This window comes from Chiloscyllium plagiosum, unplaced genomic scaffold (genome assembly GCF_037043375.1).
Source record: "Chiloscyllium plagiosum isolate Xiang-an unplaced genomic scaffold, Cpla_swu_hap1 HiC_scaffold_27, whole genome shotgun sequence".
Classification (NCBI taxonomy): Eukaryota; Metazoa; Chordata; class Chondrichthyes; order Orectolobiformes; family Hemiscylliidae; genus Chiloscyllium; species Chiloscyllium plagiosum.
Window position 1 is genome coordinate 73,184,479 of NW_028270165.1, and position 20,158 is coordinate 73,204,636.

At 53.7% G+C, this 20,158-nt stretch overlaps 2 protein-coding genes across 2 annotated transcripts in view; one reads left to right on the plus strand and one right to left on the minus strand.

Annotated features, from left to right (window-relative positions):
* LOC122548076 (protein NDRG2-like) overlaps window positions 1-18,429 on the plus strand; it is an 81,230-nt gene extending 62,801 nt beyond the window's left edge. The window contains 5 exon segments of the mRNA XM_087975681.1: window positions 4,370-4,456; window positions 10,488-10,544; window positions 15,364-15,467; window positions 17,470-17,514; window positions 18,087-18,429. Of these exon segments, the coding sequence (XP_087831807.1) occupies window positions 4,370-4,456; window positions 10,488-10,544; window positions 15,364-15,467; window positions 17,470-17,514; window positions 18,087-18,414 (621 nt within the window). The 3' untranslated portion in view covers window positions 18,415-18,429.
* Window positions 18,430-18,512: 83 nt separating this feature from the next.
* LOC148144578 (adenylate cyclase type 2-like) overlaps window positions 18,513-20,158 on the minus strand; it is a 236,112-nt gene continuing 234,466 nt past the window's right edge. Inside the window, exon 9 of the mRNA XM_087975733.1 lies at window positions 18,513-18,545. Within this exon, the coding sequence (XP_087831859.1) occupies window positions 18,513-18,545 (33 nt within the window). The remainder of the gene's footprint in view (window positions 18,546-20,158) is intronic.

The window sequence follows — 20,158 nt, forward strand, 5'->3', positions numbered from 1 at the left end:
AATATTTTATATCCCCCGTCAGGACCCTCCTTAATCCCCTCCGTCCCTGTTTAATATTTTATATCCTCCGTCAGGACCCTCCTTAACCCCCTCCGTCCCTGTTTAATATTTTATATCCTCCGTCGGGACCCTCCTTAACCCCCTCCGTCCCTGTTTAATATTTTATATCCCCCGTCGGGACCCTCCCTAACCCCCTCTGTCCCTGTTTAATATTTTATATCCTCTGTCAGGACCCTCCTTAACCCCCTCCGTCCCTGTTTAATATTTTATATCCCCCGTCAGGACCCTCCCTAACCCCCTCTGTCCCTGTTTAATATTTTATATCCTCTGTCAGGACCCTCCTTAACCCCCTCCGTCCCTGTTTAATATTTTATATCCCCCGTCAGGACCCTCCCTAACCCCCTCTGTCCCTGTTTAATATTTTATATCCTCTGTCAGGACCCTCCTTAATCCCCTCCGTCCCTGTTTAATATTTTATATCCCCCGTCAGGACCCTCCTTAACCCCCTCCGTCCCTGTTTAATATTTTATATCGCCCGTCGGGACCCTCCTTAACCCCCTCCGTCCCTGTTTAATATTTTATATCCCCCGTCAGGACCCTCCTTAACCCCCTCCGTCCCTGTTTAATATTTTATATCCCCCGTCAGGACCCTCCTTAACCCCCTCTGTCCCTGTTTAATATTTTATATCCCCCGTCAGGACCCTCCTTAACCCCCTCCGTCCCTGTTTAATATTTTATTTCCCCGTCAGGACCCTCCTTAACCCCCTCCGTCCCTGTTTAATATTTTATATCCCCCGTCAGGACACTCCTTAACCCCCTCCGTCCCTGTTTAATATTTTATATCCTCCGTCGGGACCCTCCTTAACCCCCTCTGTCCCTGTTTAATATTTTATATCCCCCGTCAGGACCCTCCTTAACCCCCTCCGTCCCTGTTTAATATTTTATATTCCCCGTCAGGACCCTCCTTAACCCCTTCCGTCCCTGTTTAATATTTTATATCCACCGTCAGGACCCTCCTTAACCCCTCCGTCCCTGTTAATATTTTATATCCCCCGTCAGGACACACCTTAACCCCATTCGTCCCTGTTTAATATTTTATATCCCCCGTCAGGACCCTCCTTAACCCCCTCCGTCCCTGTTTAATATTTTATATCCCCCGTCAGGACCCACCTTAACCACCTCCGTCCCTGTTAAATATTTTATAGCCCCCTTCAGGACCCTCCTTAACCCCCTCCGTCCCGGTTTAATATTTTATATCCCCGTCAGGACCCACCTTAACCCCCTCCGTCCCTGTTTAATATTTTATATCCCCGTCAGGACCCTCCTTAACACCCACCGTCCCTGTTTAATATTTTATATCCCCCGTCAGGACCCACCTTAACCCCCTCCGTCCCTGTTTAATATTTTATTTCCCCCGTCAGGACCCACCTTAACCCCATCCGTCCCTGTTTAATATTTTATATCCCCCGTCAGGACCCAACTTAACCCACTCCGTCCCTGTTTAATATTTTATATCCTCTGTCAGGACCCTCCTTAACCCCTCCGTCCCTGTTTAATATTTTATATTCCCCGTCGGGACCCTCCTTAACCCCCTCAGTCCCTGTTTAATATTTTATATTCCCCGTCAGGACCCACCTTAACCCCCTCCGTCCCTGTTTAATATTTTATATCCCCCGTCAGGACCCTCCTTAACCCCCTCCGTCCCTGTTTAATATTTTATATCCCCGTCAGGACCCTCCTTAACCCCCTCCGTCCCTGTTTAATATTTTATATCCCCCGTCAGGACCCTCCCTAACCACCTCCGTCCCTGTTTAATATTTTATATCCTCCGTCAGGACACTCCTTAACCCCCTCCGTCCCTGTTTAATATTTTATATCCTCCGTCAGGACCCTCCTTAACCCCCTCCGTCCCTGTTTAATATTTTATATCCCCCGTCGGGACCCTCCTTAACCCCCTCCGTCCCTGTTTAATATTTTATATCCCCGTCAGGACCCTCCTTAACCCCCTCCGTCCCTGTTTAATATTTTATATCCTCCGTCAGGACACTCCTTAACCCCCTCCGTCCCTGTTTAATATTTTATATCCCCCGTCAGGACCCTCCTTAATCCCCTCCGTCCCTGTTTAATATTTTATATCCCCCGTCGGGACACTCCTTAACCCCCTCCGTCCCTGTTTAATATTTTATATCCACCGTCAGGACCTTCTTAACCCCCTCCGTCCCTGTTCAATATTTTATATCCCCCGTCGGGACCCTCCTTAACCCCCTCCGTCCCTGTTTAATATTTTATGTCCACCGTCAGGACCTTCTTAACCCCCTCCGACCCTGTTTAATATTTTATATACCCCGTTAGGACCCTCCTTAACCCCCTCCGTTCCTGTTTAATATTTTATATCCCCCGTCTGGACCCTCCTTAACCCCCGCCGTCCCTGTTTAATATTTTATATCCACCGTCAGAACCTTCTTAACCCCCTCCGACCCTGTTTAATATTTTATATACCCTGTCAGGACCCTCCTTAACCCTCTTCGTCCCTGTTTAATATTTTATATCCCCCGTCGGGACCCTCCTTAACCCCCACCGTCCCTGTTTAATATTTTATATCCCCGTCAAGACCCACCTTAACCCCCTCCGTCCCTGTTTAATATTTAATATCCCCGTCAGGACCCTCCTTAACCCCCTCCGTCCCTGTTTAATATTTTATATCCACCGTCAGGACCCTCCTTAACCCCCTCCGTCCCTGTTTAATATTGTATATCCACCGTCAGGACCTTCTTAACCCCCTCCGTCCCTGTTTAATATTTTATATCCCCCGTCGGGACCCTCCTTAACCCCCTCCGTCCCTGTTTAATATTTTATGTCCACCGTCAGGACCTTCTTAACCCCCTCCGACCCTGTTTAATATTTTATATCCCCCGTCAGGACCCTCCTTAACCCCTTCCGTCCCTGTTTAATATTTTATATCCTCCGTCGGGACCCTCCTTAACCCCCTCCGTCCCTGTTTAATATTTTATATCCCCGTCAGGACCCTCCTTAACCCCCTCTGTCCCTGTTTAATATTTTATATCCCCGTCAGGACCCTCCTTAACCCCCTCCGTCCCTGTTTAATATTTTATATCCACCGTCAGGACCCTCCTTAACCCCCTCCGTCCCTGTTAAATATTTTATATCCACCGTCAGAACCTTCTTAACCCGCTCCGACCCTGTTTAATATTTTATATCCCCCGTCAGGACCCTCCTTAACCCCCTCCGTCCCTGTTTAATATTTTATATCCCCCGTCAGGATCCTCCTTAACCCCCTCCGTCCCTGTTTAATATTTTATATCCCCGTCAGGACCCTCCTTAACCCCCTCCATTCCTGTTTAATATTTTATATCCCCGTCGGGACCCTCCTTAACCCACTCCGCCCCTGTTTAATATTTTATATCCCCCGTCGGGACCCTCCTTAACCCCCTCCGTCCCTGTTTAATATTTTATATCCTCGGTCAGGACCCTCCTTAACCCCCTCCGTCCCTGTTTAATATTTTATATCCCCCGTCAGGACCCTGCTTAACCCCCTCCGTCCCTGTTTAATATTTTATATCCCCAGTCAGGACCCTCCTTAACCCCCTCCGTCCCTGTTTAATATTTAATATCCCCCGTCAGGACCCTCCTTAACCCCCTCCGTCCCTGTTTAATATTTTATATTCCCCGTCAGGACCCTCCTTAACCCCCTCCGGCCCTGTTTAATATTTTATATCCCCTGTCAGGTCCATCCTTAACTCCCTCCGTCCCTGTTTAATATTTTCTCTCCCCCGTCTGGACCCTCCTTAACCCCCTCCGTCCCTGTTTAAAATTTAATATCCCCCGTCGGGACCCTCCTTAACTCCCTCCGTCCCTGTTTAATATTTTATATCCTCCGTCGGGACCCTCCTTAACCCCCTCCGTCCCTGTTTAATATTTTATATCCCCCGTCGGGACCCTCTTTAACCCCCTCCGTCCCTGTTTAATATTTTATATCCCCCGTCGGGACCCTCTTTAACCCCCTCCGTCCCTGTTTAATATTTTATATCCCCCGTCGGGACCCTCTTCAACCCCCTCCGTCCCTGTTTAATATTTTATATCCCCCGTCGGGACTCTCCTTAACCCCCTCCGTCCCTGTTTAATATTTTATATCCCCCGTCGGGACCCTCTTTAACCCCCTCCGTCCCAGTTTAATATTTTATAATCCCCGTCGGGACCCTCTTTAACCCCCTCCGTCCCTGTTTAATATTTTATATCCCCCGTCTAGACCCTCTTTAACCCCCTCCGTCCATGGTTAATATGTGATATCCTGCATCAGAGGGATCAGGGTTTGTTGGGGAATTGAACGTGGTGTCTGTCCATTCTGCAGAGGTACTCCCCTGATCTGGTTGAGGGCCTCGTCCTTCTGAACATTGACCCGAACGCTAAAGGATGGATGGACTGGGCTGCATCTAAGGTACATGCCCCAAGGGGTTCGGGGTGGTTTATATACAGAATAACAGATACCCGGGAGGGAGTTACAGACTGGAATCTAATCGAGGGGTTTGGGTTGGTTTATATACAGAATAACAGATACCCGGGAGGGAGTTACAGACTGGAATCTAATCGAGGGGTTCGGGGTGGTTTATATACAGAATAACAGATACCCGGGAGGGAGTTACAGACTGGAATCTAATTGAGGGGTTCGGGGTGGTTTATATACAGAATAACAGATACCTGGGAGGGAGTTACAGACTGGAATCTAATCGAGGGGTTCGGAGTGGTTTATATACAGAATAACACATACCCGGGAGGGAGTTACAGACTGGAATCTAAATCGAGGGGTTCGGGGTGGTTTATATACAGAATAACAGATACCCCAGGAGTGAGTTACAGACTGGAATCTAATTGAGGTGTTCGGTGTGGTTTATGTACAGAATAACAGATACCCGTGAGGGAGTTACAGACTGGAATCTAATCAAGGGGTTCGGGGTGGTTTATATACACAATAACAGACACCCCGGAGGGAGTTATAGACTGGAATCTAAATCGAGGGGTTCGGGGTGGTTTATAAACAGAATAACAGATACCCGGGAGGCAGTTACAGACTGGAATCAAATCGAGGGGTTCGGGGTGGTTTATATACAGAAGAACAGATACCCGGGAGGGAGTTACAGACTGGAATCTAATCGAGGGTTTGGGGGTGGTTTATATACAGAATAACAGATACCCCGGGAGGGAGTTACAGACTGGAATCTAATCGAGGGGTTCGGGGGGGGGTTTATATACAGAATAACAGATACCCGGGAGGGAGTTACAGACTGGAATCTAATCGAGGAGTTCGGGGTGGTTTATATACAGAATAACAGATACCCCGGGAGGCAGTTACAGACTGGAATCTAATCGAGGGTTTGGGGGTGGTTTATATACAGAATAACAGATACCCCGGGAGGGGGTTACAGACTGGAATCTAATCGAGGGGTTCGGGGGGGGTTTATATACAGAATAACAGATACCCGGGAGTGAGTTACAGACTGGAATCTAATCGAGGGGTTCGGGGTGGTTTATATACAGAATAACAGATACCCGGGAGTGAGTTACAGACTGGAATCTAATCGAGGGGTTCGGGGTGGTTTATATACAGAATAACAGATACCCGGGAGGGAGTTACAGACTGGAATCTAATCGAGGGGTTCGGGGTGGTTTATATACAGAATAACAGATACCCGGGAGGGAGTTACAGACTGGAATCTAATCGAGGGGTTCGGGGTGGTTTACATACAGAATAACAGATACCCCGGGAGTGAGTTACAGACTGGAATATAATTGAAGGGTTCGGGGTGGTTTATATTCAGAATAACACATACCCGGGAGGGAGTAACAGACTGGAATCTAATCGAGGGGTTCGGGGTGGTTTATATACAGAATAACAGATACCTGAGAGGGAGTTACAGACTGGAATCTAATCGAGGGGTTCGGGGTGGTTTATATACAGAATAACAGATACCCGGGAGGGAGTTACAGACTGCAATCTAATCGGGGGGTTCGGGGTGGTTTATGTACAGAATAACAGATACCCCGGGAGGGAGTTACAGACTGGAATCTAATGGAGGGGTTCGGGGTGGTTTATATCCAGAATAACAGATACCTGGGAGAGAGTTACAGACTGGAATCTAATCGAGGGGTTCGGGGTGGTTTATATACAGAATAACAGATACCCGAGAGTGAGTTCCAGACTGGAATCTAATCGAGGGGTTCGGGGTGGTTTATACACAGAATAACAGATACCCGGGAGGGAGTTACAGACTGGAATCTAATAGAGGGGTTCTGGGTGGTTTATATACAGAATAACACATACCCGGGAGGGAGTTACAGACTGGAATCTAATCGAGGGGTTCGGGGTGGTTTATATACAGAATAACAGATACCCCAGGAGTGAGTTACAGACTGGAATCTAATTGAGGTGTTCGGGGTGGTTTATATACAGAATAACAGATACCCGGGAGGGAGTTACAGACTGGAATCTAATTGAGGGGTTCGGGGTGGTTTATATACAGAATAACAGATACCCGGGAGGGAGTTAAGACTGGAATCTAATCGAAGGGTTCGGAGTGGTTTATATACAGAATAACACATACCCGGGAGGGAGTTACAGACTGGAATCGAAATCGAGGGGTTCGGGGTGGTTTATATTCAGAATAACAGATACCCCAGGAGTGAGTTACAGACTGGAATCTAATTGAGGTGTTCGGGGTGGTTTATATACAGAATAACAGATACCCGGGAGGGAGTTACAGACTGGAATCTAATTGAGGGGTTCGGGGTGGTTTATATACAGAATAACAGATACCCGGGAGGGAGTTACAGACTGGAATCTAATAGAGGGGTTCTGGGTGGTTTATATACAGAATAACACATACCCGGGAGGGAGTTACAGACTGGAATCTAAATCGAGGGGTTTGGGGGTGGTTTATATACAGAATAACAGATACCCCGGGAGGGAGTTACAGACTGGAATCTAATCGAGGAGTTCGGGGTGGTTTATATACAGAATAACAGATACCCCGGGAGTTACAGACTGGAATCTAATCGAGGGGTTCGGGGTGGTTTATATACAGAATAACAGATACCCGGGAGGGAGTTACAGACTGGAATCTAATCGAGGGGTTCGGGGTGGTTTATATACAGAATAACAGATACCCGGGAGGGAGTTACAGACTGGAATCTAATCGAGGGGTTCGGGGTGGTTTACATACAGAATAACAGATACCCCGGGAGTGAGTTACAGACTGGAATATAATCGAAGGGTTCGGGGTGGTTTATATACAGAATAACAGATAGCCCGGGAGTGAGTTACAGACTGGAATCTAATCGAGGGGTTCGGGGTGGTTTATATACAGAATAACAGATACCCGGGAGGTAGTTACAGACTGGAATCTAATCGGGGGGTTCGGGGTGGTTTATGTACAGAATAACAGATACCCCGGGAGGGAGTTACAGACTGGAATCTAATGGAGGGGTTCGGGGTGGTTTATATCCAGAATAACAGATACCTGGGAGAGAGTTACAGACTGGAAGCTAATCGAGGGGTTCGGGGTGGTTTATATACAGAATAACACATACCCGGGAGGGAGTTACAGACTGGAATCTAATCGAGGGGTTCGGGGTGGTTTATATACAGAATAACAGATACCTGGGAGTGAGTTACAGACTGGAATCTAATTGAGGTGTTCGGGGTGGTTTATATACAGAATAACAGATACCCGGGAGGGAGTTACAGACTGGAATCTAATTGAGGGGTTCGGGGTGGTTTATATACAGAATAACAGATACCCGGGAGGGAGTTACAGACTGGAATCTAATAGAGGGGTTCTGGGTGGTTTATATACAGAATAACACATACCCGGGAGGGAGTTACAGACTGGAATCTAATCGAGGGGTTCGGGGTGGTTTATATACAGAATAACAGATACCCCAGGAGTGAGTTACAGACTGGAATCTAATTGAGGTGTTCGGGGTGGTTTATATTCAGAATAACAGATACCCGGGAGGGAGTTACAGACTGGAATCTAATTGAGGGGTTCGGGGTGGTTTATATACAGAATAACAGATACCCGGGAGGGAGTTACAGACTGGAATCTAATTGAGGGGTTCGGGGTGGTTTATATACAGAATAACAGATACCCGGGAGGGAGTTACAGACTGGAATCTAATCGAAGGGTTCGGAGTGGTTTATATACAGAATAACACATACCCGGGAGGGAGTTACAGACTGGAATCTAAAGCGAGGGGTTCGGGGTGGTTTATATTCAGAATAACAGATACCCCAGGAGTGAGTTACAGACTGGAATCTAATTGAGGTGTTCGGGGTGGTTTATATACAGAATAACAGATACCCCGGGAGGGAGTTACAGACTGGAACCTAATCGAGGGGTTCGGGGTGGTTTATGTACAGAATAACAGATACCCCGGGAGGGAGTTACAGACTGGAATCTAATGGAGGGGTTCGGGGTGGTTTATATACAGAATAACAGATACCTGGGAGAGAGTTCCAGACTGGAATCTAATCGAGGGGTTCGGGGTGGTTTATGTACAGAATAACAGATACCCCGGGAGGGAGTTACAGACTGGAATCTAATCGAGGGGTTCGGGGTTGTTTCTATACAGAATAACACATACCCGGGAGGGAGTTACAGACTGGAATCTAATCGAGGGGTTCGGGGTGGTTTATATACAGAATAACAGATACCCGGGAGGGAGTTACAGACTGGAATCTAATCGGGGGGTTCGGGGTGGTTTATTTACAGAATAACAGATACCCCGGGAGGGAGTTACAGACTGGAATCTAATGGTGGGGTTCGGGGTGGTTTATATACAGAATAACAGATACCCGGGAGGGAGTTACAGACTGGAATCTAATCGGGGGTTCGGGGTGGTTTATATATACAGAATAACAGATACCCGGGAGTGAATTACAGACTGGAATCTAATCGGGGGGTTCGGGGTGGTTTATATACAGAATAACAGATACCCGGGAGGGTGTTACAGACTGGAATCTAATCGAGGGGTTCGGGGTGGTTTATATACAGAATAACAGATACCCCGGGAGGGAGTTACAGACTGGAATCTAATCGAGGGTTTCGGGGCGGTTTATATACAGAATAACAGATACCCGGGAGTGAATTACAGACTGGAATCTAATCGAGGGGTTCGGGGTGGTTTATATACAGAATAACAGATACCCCGGGAGGGAGTTACAGACTGGAATCTAATCGAGGGGTTCGGGGCGGTTTATATACAGAATAACAGATACCCCGGGAGGGAGTTACAGACTGGAATCTAATCGAGGGGTTCGGGGTGGTTTATATACAGAATAACAGATACCCCGGGAGGGAGTTACAGACTGGAATCTAATCGAGGGGTTCGGGGTGGTTTATATACAGAATAACAGATACCCGGGAGGGAGTTACAGACTGGAATCTAATCGGGGGTTCGGGGTGGTTTATATATACAGAATAACAGATACCCGGGAGTGAATTACAGACTGGAATCTAATCGGGGGGTTCGGGGTGGTTTATATACAGAATAACAGATACCCGGGAGGGTGTTACAGACTGGAATCTAATCGAGGGGTTCGGGGTGGTTTATATACAGAATAACAGATACCCCGGGAGGGAGTTACAGACTGGAATCTAATCGAGGGGTTCGGGGCGGTTTATATACAGAATAACAGATACCCGGGAGTGAATTACAGACTGGAATCTAATCGAGGGGTTCGGGGTGGTTTATATACAGAATAACAGATACCCCGGGAGGGAGTTACAGACTGGAATCTAATCGAGGGGTTCGGGGTGGTTTATATACAGAATAACAGATACCCCGGGAGGGAGTTACAGACTGGAATCTAATCGAGGGGTTCGGGGCGGTTTATATACAGAATAACAGATACCCGGGAGTGAATTACAGACTGGAATCTAATCGAGGGGTTCGGTGTGGTTTATATACAGAATAACAGATACCCGGGAGGGAGTTACAGACTGGAATCTAATCGAGGGGTTCGGGGCGGTTTATATACAGAATAACAGATAACCGGGAGTGAATTACAGACTGGAATCTAATCGAGGGGTTCGGTGTGGTTTATATACAGAATAACAGATACCCGGGAGGGAGTTACAGACTGGAATCTAATCGAGGGGTTCGGGGTGGTTTATATACAGAATAACAGATACCCCGGGAGGGAGTTACAGACTGGAATCTAATCGAGGGGTTCGGGGTGGTTTATATACAGAATAACAGATACCCCGGGAGGGAGTTACAGACTGGAATCTAATCGAGGGATCGGGGTGGTTTATATACAGAATAACAGATACCCAGGAGGGAGTTACAGACTGGAATCTAATCGAGGTGTTCGGGGTGGGGTTTATATACAGAATAACAGATACCCCGGGAGGGAGTTACAGACTGGAATGTAATGGAGGTTGCTCACACACTCTCCCTATCTTGTTTAGATCACTGGTTTGACCAGCTCTCTGAGTGATGTGATCCTTGCTCACCTGTTCAGCCAGGTGAGTATCCCAAACCTGGAGCACACTCCCCTTCCCGTCCCCCGTGGTGCCAATACCCCCCGCCCCGATCCCACGCCTCTCCCTTTCCACATTCCCTCCCAGGCCCCGTGTCCCGTCTACGAGAGGCACTGTGGAAACTCATCCGAGGGGCTCCCAGGACAGCAAACCCGCACACACCCCCTCTAACCATCTCGGAGGACCAGGGACGGGAGGGGCGTGGGGGGCAGCAGATACACCACCTCCCACTCCCCTCGACTCTGACCCACTCCCCCCGACTCTGACCCACCCTCCCCGACTCTGACCCACTCTCCCCGACTCTCTGACCCACTCCCCTCGGCTCTGACCCACTCCCCCCGACTCTGACCCACTCCCCCCGATTTGACCCGCTCTCCCCGACTCTGACCCGCTCTCCCCGACTCTGACCCGCTCCCCCCGATCTGACCCGCTCTCCCCGACTCTGACCCACTCCCCCCGACTCTGACCCACTCCCCCCGACTCTGACCCGCTCTCCCCGACTCTGACCCGCTCTCCCCGACTCTGACCCACTCCCCCCGACTCTGACCCACTCCCCCCGACTCTGACCCGCTCTCCCCGACTCTGACCCACTCCCCCCGACTCTGACCCACTCCCCCCGACACTCTGACCCACTCCCCCCGACTCTGACCCGCTCCCCCCGACTCTGACCCGCTCCCCGACACTCTGACCCACTCTCCCCGACTCTGACCCACTCCCCCCGACTCTGACCCACTCCCCCCGATTTGACCCGCTCTCCCCGACTCTGACCCGCTCTCCCCGACTCTGACCCGCTCTCCCCGACTCTGACCCGCTCTCCCCGACTCTGACCCACTCCCCCTGACTCTGACCCACTCCCCCCGACTCTGACCCGCTCCCCCCGACTCTGACCCGCTCTCCCCGACTCTGACCCGCTCCCCCCGACTCTGACCCGCTCCCCCCGACTCTGACCCGCTCCCCCCGACACTCGGACCCACTCCCCCCGACTCTGACCCGCTCTCCCCGACTCTGACCCACTCCCCCCGACTCTGACACGCTCCCCCCGACTCTGACACGCTCCCCCCGACTCTGACCCGCTCCCCCCGACTCTGACCCGCTCTCCCCGACTCTGACCCACTCCCCCTGACTCTGACCCGCTCTCCCCGACACTCTGACCCACTCCCCCCGACTCTGACCCACTCCCCCCGACTCTGACCCGCTCCCCCCGACACTCTGACCCGCTCCCCCCGACTCTGACCCACTCCCCCCGACTCTGACCCACTCCCCCCGACTCTGACCCGCTCCCCTCGACTCTGACCCGCTCCCCCCGACTCTGACCCGCTCTCCCCGACTCTGACCCGCTCTCCCCGACTCTGACCCGCTCTCCCCGACTCTGACCCGCTCTCCCCGACTCTGACCCGCTCTCCCCGACTCTGACCCGCTCTCCCCGACTCTGACCCACTCTCCCCGACTCTGACCCACTCTCCCCGACTCTGACCCACTCTCCCCGACTCTCTGACCCACTCTCCCCGACTCTCTGACCCACTCTCCCCGACTCTCTGACCCACTCTCCCCGACTCTGACCCACTCTCCCCGACTCTGACCCACTCCCCCCGACTCTGACCCACTCTCCCCGACTCTGACCCACTCTCCCCGACTCTGACCCGCTCCCCCCGACTCTGACCCGCTCTCCCCGACTCTGACCCGCTCTCCCCGACTCTCTGACCCACTCTCCCCGACTCTCTGACCCACTCTCCCCGACTCTCTGACCCACTCCCCCCGACTCTGACCCACTCTCCCCGACTCTCTGACCCACTCTCCCCGACTCTCTGACCCACTCTCCCCGACTCTCTGACCCACTCTCCCCGACTCTCTGACCCACTCTCCCCGACTCTGACCCACTCTCCCCGACTCTGACCCACTCTCCCCGACTCTGACCCACTCTCCCCGACTCTCTGACCCACTCTCCCCGACTCTGACCCACTCCCCCCGACTCTGACCCACTCCCCCCGACACTCTGACCCACTCCCCCCGACTCTCTGACCCACTCTCCCCGACTCTCTGACCCACTCTCCCCGACTCTGACCCACTCTCCCCGACTCTGACCCACTCTCCCCGACTCTGACCCACTCTCCCCGACTCTGACCCACTCTCCCCGACTCTCTGACCCACTCTCCCCGACTCTGACCCACTCCCCCCGACTCTGACCCACTCCCCCCGACTCTCTGACCCACTCTCCCCGACTCTGACCCACTCCCCCCGACTCTGACCCACTCCCCCCGACACTCTGACCCACTCCCCCCGACACTCTGACCCACTCCCCCCGACACTCTGACCCACTCTCCCCGACTCTCTGACCCACTCTCCCCGACTCTGACCCACTCCCCCCGACTCTGACCCACTCCCCCCGACTCTGACCCACTCTCCCCGACTCTGACCCACTCCCCCCGACTCTGACCCACTCTCCCCGACTCTGACCCACTCTCCCCGACTCTCTGACCCACTCTCCCCGACTCTCTGACCCACTCTCCCCGACTCTCTGACCCACTCTCCCCGACTCTCTGACCCACTCTCCCCGACTCTGACCCACTCTCCCCGACTCTGACCCACTCCCCCCGACTCTGACCCACTCCCCCCGACTCTGACCCACTCCCCCCGACTCTGACCCACTCTCCCCGACTCTGACCCACTCTCCCCGACTCTCTGACCCACTCTCCCCGACTCTCTGACCCACTCTCCCCGACTCTCTGACCCACTCCCCCCGACTCTGACCCACTCCCCCCGACTCTGACCCACTCCCCCCGACTCTGACCCACTCTCCCGACTCTGACCCGCTCTCCCTGACTCTGACCCACTCTCCCCGTGCTGGAATCTATCGGCCGTTTCTTCCTGGGGTCAGAATCCCGGGATTACCCCCCCTCCCTGAGGGGCATGGTGGGTCTACCCCCCAGCCGCATGTGGCTAAGAAGCCAGCTCACCACAACCCGCCCACGTTGTCAAGGTGGGGGGGGGGGGTAATTAGGGACAGCGCGATAAACACTGGGCCCAGCCAGCGACGCACACTCCCGTGAGTGAATAAGTAATCATTCGGGGGTGGGGGGTGGAGGTTGGGAGAGTAATTCCTCTCCCCCACCCCCCACCCCCGTCTGTTTGAAACCCCTCGATCCAGTCTCCCTCCTGCTCTTTTCTGAACTCGAGGGAGCGAGGGGCTGAACTGCCCGATCTCTCCGTCTAACGCAGCCCTCCCCCCAACCCGACCCTGGTCTCGGTTCGGAGAGGTCTGTTTCCCCTGCTGGCATGGCTGTACGTTCTCAGGACCACCTCCAACTCTTTCGGTTCGTGTCATCATCATGATACTCCCCCCAGCCCCCCGGATCGACGATTCAGCCCCACTCCCTCTGACACGAGGGGTCAGCTCCCTCTCAACACCGCACCCCATCACTCCCCACCCCACACACCCCCCACCCCCACGTCAACCCAGCCTCAGGTCGAATCTCTCTCCTCAGCTGCCCCCACCTGCACCTTCGGCCGTTCTGAGGCCCTGGTGTGTACTCTCAGGGTTCAGGGTAGAGGGTGGGGGGTCTTAGTGGTTTCGCACGTTGGCAGGGTTACACTGACGGGTCCTCACGCGGTGTGCTCTTCACAGTCTCTGGCCGGGGACATTTCGAGAGAGGCCCACCGCGGAAAACAGGCCCTTCGGCCCGTCCTGTCCGTGCCGACCCTGATATCCCTAACCTAATCCAATCCCCGTTCGCCAGCCCCTGGCCCACTACCCTCCAAACCCTTCCTATCCCTGTCCCCATCCACCTTTTCAATGCTGTCATTGTACCAGCCCCCACCCCTTCCTCTGGCAGCTCATTCCACACACGCACCACCCTCTGGGTGAGAAAGTTACCCCTCAGCTCCCTTTCCCCTCTCACCCTAAACCAACCCCCTCTAATTCGGGACTCCCCCACCCCAGGGGGAAAAGACCTTGCCTATTTGCCCCTATCCACGCCCCCTCATGGTTTTATAAACCAGGTCACCCCCTCAGCCTCCGACGCTCCGGGGAAAACAGCCCCAGCCTGTCCAGCCTCTCCCTGTAGCTCAAACCCTCCAACATCCTTGTAAATCTTTCCTGAACCCTTTCACAACATCTTTCCGATGGGAAGGAGACCAGAATTGCACGCGATATCCCAACAGTGGCCCTAACCAACGTCCTGTACAGCCGCAACCTGACCTCCCAACTCCTGTACTCAATACTCTGACCAATAAAGGAAAGCATACCAAACGCCTCCTTCACTATCCTATCTACCTGCGACTCCACTTTCAAGGAGCTATGAACCTGCACTCCAAGGTCTCTTTGTTCAGCAACACTCCCCAGGACCTTACCATTAAGTGTATACGTCCTGCTAAGATTTGCTTTCCCAAAATGCAGCACCTCACATTTATCTGAATTAAACTCCATCTGCCACTTCTCAGCCCATTGGCCCGTCTGGTCCAGATCCTGGTGTAATCTGAGGTAACCCTCTTCACTGTCCACTACACCCTCCGATTTTGGGGTCATCTGCAAACTGACTAACTGTACCTCCGACACCAGTGAAGGGAAGCGTCCCAAACGCCTCCTTCATTATCCTATCCACCTGCGACTCCTCTTTCAAGGAGCTATGAACCCAAGGACCTATCCTCTCTCCAGTTACTCTTCAGTTGTTAGGTCCCCTTTGGATTCTCCTCAATCCTATTTGCCTCCTGCCCCACAGCCTTCGGAACTCCCTGAGGGAGTCACTCGATGCCGGGATGTCCCAGAGCAGAGCCTCATCCCTGTTCCTCCCCCTCTGTCTCTCTGCAGGAGGAACTCTCCAACAACTCGGAGTTGATCCACGCCTACCGCCAACACATGACTGAAGGAAACACCTTGAGCAACATCGAACTGTATTGGAACAGCTACAACAGGTGGGGGAGGGCAGAGTTGGATGGTGGGGTTTGGGCGGGGGGGGGTGTGGGGTGGTGTCAGTCCAACGGTGGGTGGACCGCCCGAGGCCCGGACTCGCCCCTTGCCGGAATGGGCTTCCGCGGTGGTTGGAGACCAAGCGGGAAAGGGTCGATCCAAGATGGCTGACAGGAAATGGCCCATCCTGCCGAGAGAACGAACCTCCCTGTCCCAGCCTCCCCACCCCGGCCCCCGCGCCACCTTTGCCCGCGGGTAGATTCATAGAATCCCTACAGTGTGGAGACAGGCCCTTTGGCCCAACAAGTCCACACCAACCCCCCGAAGAGTGGCCCACCCAGTCCCATTCCCCTATCCCATTATCTTATACTTACGACTGACTAATACACATAACCTGCGCCCTATGAGTAACTTAGAACGGCCAATCCACCCTAACCTGCACATCCCCGGGCACTATGGGTAATTTAGCACAGCCAATCCACCCTAACCTGCACATCCCTGGGTACTATGGGTAATTTAGCACGGCCAATCCACCCTAACCTGCACATCCCTGGGCACTATGGGTAATTTAGCACGGCCCATCCACCCCAACCTGCACATCCCTGGGCACTATGGGTAATTTAGCACGGCCAATCCACCCTAACCTGCACATCCCTGGGCACTATGGGTAATTTAGCACGGCCAATCCACCCCAACCTGCACATCCCTGGGCACTATGGGTAATTTAGCATGGCCCATCCACCCCAACCTGCACATCCCTGGGCACTATGGGTAATTTAGCATGGCCCATCCACCCCAACCTGCACATCCCTGGGCACTATCGGTAATTTAGAACGGCCAATCCACCCTGAGCTGTACATCTTTGGACTGTGGGAGGAAACCCACACAGACATTGGGGGGCGGGGGTGGAGTAGAATGTGCAAACTCCACACAGACAGTCGCCCCGAGGCTGGGATCGAACCCGGGTCCCTGAGGCAGCGGTGCTAACCACTGAGCCACCGTGCTGGAGCGTGTCCAGCGGAGAGTCACATGGATGATCCCAGGAACGCTAGGCCCTAACACACGATGAACGGTCCGGGACCCCGGGATTGTATTCGTTAAGGGTTGAGAAGGTCGAGGGGAGATCGAATAGAAACTTAGAAGGTGATGCAAGGCTTAAAAAGGATGGGAATTGTTTCCGTCAGGTGGGGAAGAGACTAGGAACCGTGGGCACAGCCTTAGAATTAGAGGCCGGGGTGGGGAGGAGGGGGGGGGAAGAGGGGCAATTTGGAACTGAAATGAGGAGACGTTTCCTCAGCCAGAGGGTGGTGGGCCTCTGCAATTCATTGCCACGGAGCCCAGTGTAGGCCGGGACGTTAAATGTCTTCAAAGCAGAGATTGATGACTTCGTAATCTCGCAAGGGATAAGGGGAGAGTGCGGGTGAGGGGCGTTGAAATGCCCATCAGCCACGATAGAGCGGCAGAGTGGACTCAGTGGGCCGAATGGCCTTACATCCACTCCTACGTCTTATGGTCTTTTCCGCCGTTGGGTAATGCTGGAGAAAGTCAGTGTTTCCTGCGAGATGGGGGGTGGGAAAGAGAGGAACAATAACCCAAGATTCAACACTTTTGAGTCCGGTGGGTGGGGGTGGGGGTGGGGGGGTGACTCTTCACCAGAGCTGAAGGGGACCCGGTCAATGACGTCCATTACCCCGTGGATGAGAGGGGGAGCGAGTGGCGGTGCCCAGAGAAAAAGGCGGGAGTTAGTGCTGACATTGGCGGAGGAGGGATTGAGATGTGGAATGGGTGTTAATGGCAGGGAGGTAATGGGTCTGCTTTACTCAGAGCAGGAGACACAAGGAAAATGGCGGAGGAGGGATTGAGATGTGGAATGGGTGTTAATGGCATGGAGATGGGGGGGGGCACGTTTGAAAACTGCTGTTGCTTTTCATCTTTCCCTCTCTCTCGGGCGAGGGGATGGATGTCTGCCGTTCTCACACTGGCGTGGTTTTTCTTTCTTGCCTGCAGTCGCCGTGACCTGGAGATAGACCGTGTCGGCGCAGGAACTCTCAAGTAAGATGGCCGACGGGGTGGTGGGGTTGGGGGGAGAGGGGGTTGGGCCAACCTCTCCCGCTTCTGGAAGGTCCGGGTTTACCTCCCCCACCCCCCAAAACGCCGTCTGCCCTGTCCTGGTGGTGGGGTTACCCCCCCACCCACCTCCGCGGTCAGCCATTACGGAGGGAGGGGTTGGTGGTTCATGTCTCTTTTGGAGGGGGAGGGGAATGGAGGCGCATGGAGAGCCCAACCGACCGGGTCAAGCGGGGGAGGGCGAGGGGTGAGGGCCACAGACTTCCTTACCCCCTAAAAAGAGGGGGGGGGGGGGGGGGAGGGCATTGCCCGGGCCCGAGTTGGTTGAGGGGGGCGGTTTTAACCGCGATGGAATGCCACCGGAAGACTAGGCTGTTAAGGAGTCCATCTTTTCTGCCCTTGTCACTCCCGAGGAGAGGAGTAGGGAGGAGGGAGTATGGAGGGACGGTCGAACCCCAGCCCCAGTCCAGCGGCGGGGGGGGGGGGGGGGGGTTTGACCCTGCGACCTCTCGGTGTGGCCTCCCCAACTGATCCTGCTCTGTTGGCGTCTCCTCCAGGTGCCCTGTCATGCTGGTGGTCGGAGATCATGCCCCTCACGAGGACGCCGTGGTACGTGACTCCCGTCTCCCGAAACGCGCACCCAGCCCACCCCCTCAACCCCGCGGGGCACGACGCCCGCCCGGAGAGAAACGGCGCAGGGGGATCTGGGCGACCGACCGAGCCTCGGGACCAGGGAGTGGGCGCCCGCGCGAGGGGATGGCGGGTGGGATTCCAGCCTCAATCGCTGGAAGGAATGGAGCGTACGAGCGCGACGAAGGGGTTTCCCACGCTTTCAGTCAGACCGCCAGTGGGTTGGGAGGGTGTGTGGGGGGGGTTGGGTGGTGAGGGAATGGAGTCAGAGAGACACACAGCACGGAAACAGACCTTTCGGCAGTGCTCGGCCCTCCCCACCTGCCAGGTCCGGGCCCATGTCCCTCCGAGATTTACCGGGGCAGCGTTGGAGGTCGAGGGATGACCTGATGGAGGTTTATAATATCACGTAGGGGTCGTGAACGGTAGGCAGCCGTACCCTTGGGTGGTGGGGGGGCACTTTTACAGCGAGAGGCAGGAGACTTAAATACATGATGGGCTAATGTTTTTACACAGAGGGTGGTGGGGCGAACTTTCTGAGGAAGTGGGATTAGTTTGGGGATTGATCCAGGGTCATGGGGAGAGAGAGCGGGGCAGTGGGATTAGTTTGGGGATCGATACAGGGCTATGGGGAGAGAGTGGGGCAGTGGGATTAGTTTGGGGATTGATCCAGGGTCATGGGGAGAGAGAGCGGGGCAGTGGGATTAGTTTGGGGATCGATACAGGGCTATGGGGAGAGAGAGCGGGGCAGTGGGATTAGTTTGGGGATTGATCCAGGGTCATGGGGAGAGAGAGCGGGGCAGTGGGATTAGTTTGGGGATCGATACAGGGCTATGGGGAGAGAGTGGGGCAGTGGGATTAGTTTGGGGATCGATACAGGGCTATGGGGAGAGAGAGTGGGGCAGTGGGATTAGTTTGGGGATCGATACAGGGCTATGGGGAGAGAGCGGGGCAGTGGGATTAGTTTGGGGATCGATACAGGGCTATGGGGAGAGAGAGCGGGGCAGTGGGATTAGTTTGGGGATCGATACAGGGCTATGGGGAGAGAGAGTGGGGCAGTGGGATTAGTTTGGGGATCGATACAGGGCTATGGGGAGAGAGCGGGGCAGTGGGATTAGTTTGGGGATCGATACAGGGCTATGGGGAGAGAGAGTGGGGCAGTGGGATTAGTTTGGGGATTGATACAGGGCTATGGGGAGAGAGAGTGGGGCAGTGGGATTAGTTTGGGGATTGATACAGGGCTATGGGGAGAGAGAGTGGGGCAGTGGGATTAGTTTGGGGATTGATACAGGGCTATGGGGAGAGAGAGCGGGGGAGAGAGAGCGGGGCAGTGGGATTAGTTTGGGGATCGATACAGGGCTATGGGGAGAGAGTGGGGCAGTGGGATTAGTTCGGGGATCGATACAGGGCTATGGGGAGAGAGAGTGGGGCAGTGGGATTAGTTTGGGGATTGATACAGGGTTATGGGGAGAGAGAGCGGGGCAGTGGGATTAGTTTGGGGATTGATACAGGGCTATGGGGAGAGAGAGCGGGGCAGTGGGATTAGTTTGGGGATTGATACAGGGTTATGGGGAGAGAGCGGGGCAGTGGGATTAGTTTGGGGATTGATACAGGGCTATGGGGAGAGAGAGCGGGGCAGTGGGATTAGTTTGGGGATTGATACAGGGATAAGAGGAGAGAGTTTCGACAGAACTCGAGAGGCGTAGGTTTAGGATGAGAGGGGAAAGAGACCTAAGGGGCAACTTTTTCACCCAGAGGGTGGTGTGTGTATGGAATGAGCTGCCAGAGGATGTGGTGGAGGCTGGTACAATTGCAACATTTAAGAGGCATCTGGATGGGTATATGAATAGGAAGGGTTTGGAGGGATATGGGCCGGGTTACTGGCAGGTGGGACTAGATTGGGTTTGGGATATCTGGTCGGCATGTACGGGTTGGACCGAAGGGTCTGTTTCCATGCTGTCCATATCTGTGAATCTAAGTACGTGGACAGGGAAAGGTT